This window comes from Agrilus planipennis, unplaced genomic scaffold (genome assembly GCF_000699045.2).
Source record: "Agrilus planipennis isolate EAB-ADULT unplaced genomic scaffold, Apla_2.0 scaffold71, whole genome shotgun sequence".
Taxonomy (NCBI): Eukaryota; Metazoa; Arthropoda; class Insecta; order Coleoptera; family Buprestidae; genus Agrilus; species Agrilus planipennis.
Window position 1 is genome coordinate 508,498 of NW_020439007.1, and position 3,707 is coordinate 512,204.

A 3,707-nucleotide genomic window follows, 5' to 3' on the forward strand; every position below is an offset into this window, starting at 1 on the left:
AAATACAGTGTAAACTCTATATAACGACACATAAGGGACTGAACATTTTTCGGCGTTATAAAGAGTGGTCGTTAAATGGAGAGAAATAAAAGATATTATTTTACTATTCTATAATAATGTGCATTTACCAATGTAGTACACATTTTGCACACGAACATTATTATTCATACATTGCGTATAGCCTGTTAGCTTCGTCTGATGTTTTTTGCTGCTACAATATTTTAATTGTATTTTGTTACGCATCTTACTCATATCTTGAGATACTGCTGGATCAATTTGATTATATAGAAAGTATTTTTTTTAATAGTTTCGCTGCATCAAGTGCTTGTTTGATGCTTGGTGGAGAGACAGGATCGTCTTCTTCAACAACGTACACAGCTGCAGTTCTTATCTATTTCGGCAATTTAGTAAGTACTGCTTAATGGTTTATAATGCCGCATTGTTGTCGTTAAATAGAGTGAGCGTGACGCTATATAGAGTGTAATATTGTATGGAAAACAATGTAAACCAACAAAAGTCAAGCAATTTCGACGTTTTAAGGATGTTGTCGTTAAATCGAGTGACGTTATAAAGAGTTTACACTGTAGTTACAAATACAAAATTTAGGGAATTGGAGGACTCCGTAGGGGCTAGGAAGGTTTTTATTATAATAGGTTTTTTATTTAAGTTAAATTGACTACGATCGAATTCCTGTTGTACCCGTGCTGACAATTTATTTGTAAGCACTTTTAAATTTATAATAATTATACGTAATAAAAATAATTCGTCAAGACGACTTACCTGTGAGAGCAGATAGGGTCGCAGGGGCTGACTTTCTTACCCCAGATCTTTCAAAAATATCCTTTACCCTTGTATAAACCAATTCTCGCGGATTATGTAAGTAAAATGATTCACTTTCGATGTTCTCTCCACATGAGCTGTCCGAGATACTCGATGTGCTTCAGGAATATGAACATAATTTAATAACGAAACATGTTTTGAAATTGTGAGTAATTAATAATTACTTTTTTTTTGAATACATGTTAAATTATAAAAATTTAAAATATGAAAAATGGTGTAGAATCCGCTTATAGCGACATCAAACACGTTTTACTATGCGGGCGTCAGACAAAGCTTAGTCTTAGAAAATAAACAACTTTCTTTTTTGGTTACTTATTTAGTTTAATAGAGAGAAAAACTACAAATTGTATATATTTATTAACAGAAAAAGAAAAAGAACGATGAATTGTAATATCAATATACATTATAAGAGTCAGAAAAATGAGCGAAAATGTTAATATTAATCACTTGGGTCATTATAGCCGGATATGATTTCTTGAGAATCAGTCATAATAAACGATATGTCATTTTAAACGGAATCAATATATCGAAACTTTCCTATAGATAATTTAATATGAAAACCAAACTTAACACTGCAATTACTTCATATTAAGCGGTCGGTCAGTATAGGCGGAGTCGTAATAAACGAATTCCACTGTATCATCATTATTTTAAAGAATTTTTAAATTAAAGATTATAAGTATCTGTATTTTAGTACCTGTGTCGATGTATGTTCATAGGGTTGACGTATAGCCCATCTTGGGGTGCATGGGGGGTCTCGATGTTACCGTTGAGTAGTGGGGGGTGAAGATAAAACGGTTCTTGATTTGCGTCAGATGTAAAGAGGCTACAATTGATGCAACTATTGTTTGGTGGGCTGCCCTATTTATAAAAAGATATTTTTTGTAACAAAGTGTATTGCTACAAGAATAACACAGGTCTGCGAAATTTTTTTTTAAAGACTTTTTCTTGAATTGTTAATGTTTGTAGTAATTGTCTTAAAAGTAATAGAAAACGATATTCATATGGTGTATACCACGTCACATTAACCCATAAATGCTCAGAGAACACATTTCCATTTGAACCCTTGCCACGTAATGAGTGCGACGAAAAAGTATTCGATAACCAGTGTTTCTATGTTTTTAACGATGCTCTTTTCGATGGTGTTAGTTAAAATTACCTCCGACAATATTAAAGCATGGAAAAATCGAAAATAAACAAAACAAAACTGATTTTTGAATTGACTTTTTTCTTAAAAAGTAATTTTTTGTGTCCTTACGATTCTTTTATATGCTTAAAACCTATATAAATCATGACCTCGATATCTAAACATGAAATAATCACCGTTGGTCAAGTCGAGATGCCCTTACAAACTGTTTGATAAAACCAAGTTTAAAGTAAAGTGGTGGAAGCAATACTTTTTTGGGATCTTTCAAACTCGTATTAATGGACATTTTTCACTCCGACTTCCAATTGCATTTTAATTTGGACATAGAAATACCGAATAACAATGATTTTGATTTACCATAAGTCCACTGTCTTAACACTTCAATACATAACCGGCATATTTTATCCTAACCCAGTGTTTATCTTGGTAACACAACTTCATTCTGAAGTAAGCTTAATAAGCATTTTTTACAAAGTCTGTTATATTCAATTTTTGCTTAATTATTGTATATTGTCTGCAAATGTAAAAAAATATATTTGAATTGTTTTTACAACTCCGAGAAGCCATAGTTAAAGATAAATGAAACACAATCTTTTATTACACGTTAATATTATATCTCTCTCAATAATGGCGCGCTATAACACAAATAAAAAGAGGTCAATACNTATAAACTATTTCTTTTTCAGGCGGTGTAAACGACGATAGTTACTTTCAGACTATCCATAGTAAAATAAAGTAAAAGACAATATAATGCTCAGTTAAAGACTATTAAATAGAAATATAAACTATAAAATGAATTTTGTGAAAAAACAAATAAATTTGCCGATTCAAAGAGCTATATATACATATATTAATCTACATACAAAAAAAATGTGACGTGATACGTTAAAACAAAGTTTATATTTGCAAAATATAGACCAACATTTGCATGCTTACGATAAATTTATACAAAAAACTTTTTTATCGCAGACCTGTGTAATTTGTGTATATAAATAAAATTGAAGTGCCTGTTTGTATGTTATCGAGACAAAAAATGTTTTGAGTAGGTTAACCTTCAAAACGTCTGGGAATTTTCAAGTGTGAAGATGTTTTAAAAAATTTAAAACAATAAGAAACTCGTGCAGTTACTTCATTACATAAAATTGTGATTTATTCTTAATTGGTAATAAGTGTATCATTAGCAAAAAAAAATAGATACGTAATGTCATTAAAATTAGAATAAAACATAATTTCTTGCTGGTGGTTGGGTACAGATAACAAAAGGCCTTACGTTTGAAATTAATATCCGTTTATTGCCGCTGCATTTTTTAATTTATAAACTAACACCAATCGAAGTCTATATCACCGAATCAAAACTCCACTTACAATAATTACAATTTGCTTTCGTAAATCGGTACAAATCGATTGTGTTTTTTATCATATTTTCCTGTGATACTGCATGCTATAGTGCACAAGTTGTTTTAGAAAACCTTTGAAGTTTACTATCGTTTGTTATTGAAAATTAAAAATTACAACGATTGTGCATACCTGGCTGTGTTCGATTGCAATATCTGATTTTTTAGTTTATTGCATATTGTAGGTAGGCTAACTGGACTAGTGATTAAATGCATATTAGGTATAAGATTTTTTAGAATTTCGAATCATTATTTCGATATTGCAGTTACACTTATTATTATTAGCGTTCTGGGTAGGTATAGGTAGGGTGGGTGCGGAAAACGTT

At 30.8% G+C, this 3,707-nt stretch overlaps 1 protein-coding gene across 4 annotated transcripts in view; it reads right to left on the minus strand.

Moving 5' to 3' along the window:
• Nucleotides 1–3,707, minus strand: part of LOC108732561 (ankyrin repeat domain-containing protein 12) — a 37,289-nt gene that overhangs the window by 5,498 nt on the left and 28,084 nt on the right. For all 4 annotated transcript variants that reach the window (XM_025976079.1, XM_025976078.1, XM_025976080.1 and 1 more), the window contains 2 exons: nucleotides 1,538–1,701; nucleotides 781–938 (listed from right to left, as the gene is read on the minus strand). In XM_025976079.1, coding sequence (XP_025831864.1) covers nucleotides 781–938; nucleotides 1,538–1,701 — 322 coding nt within the window. The remainder of the gene's footprint in view (nucleotides 1–780; nucleotides 939–1,537; nucleotides 1,702–3,707) is intronic.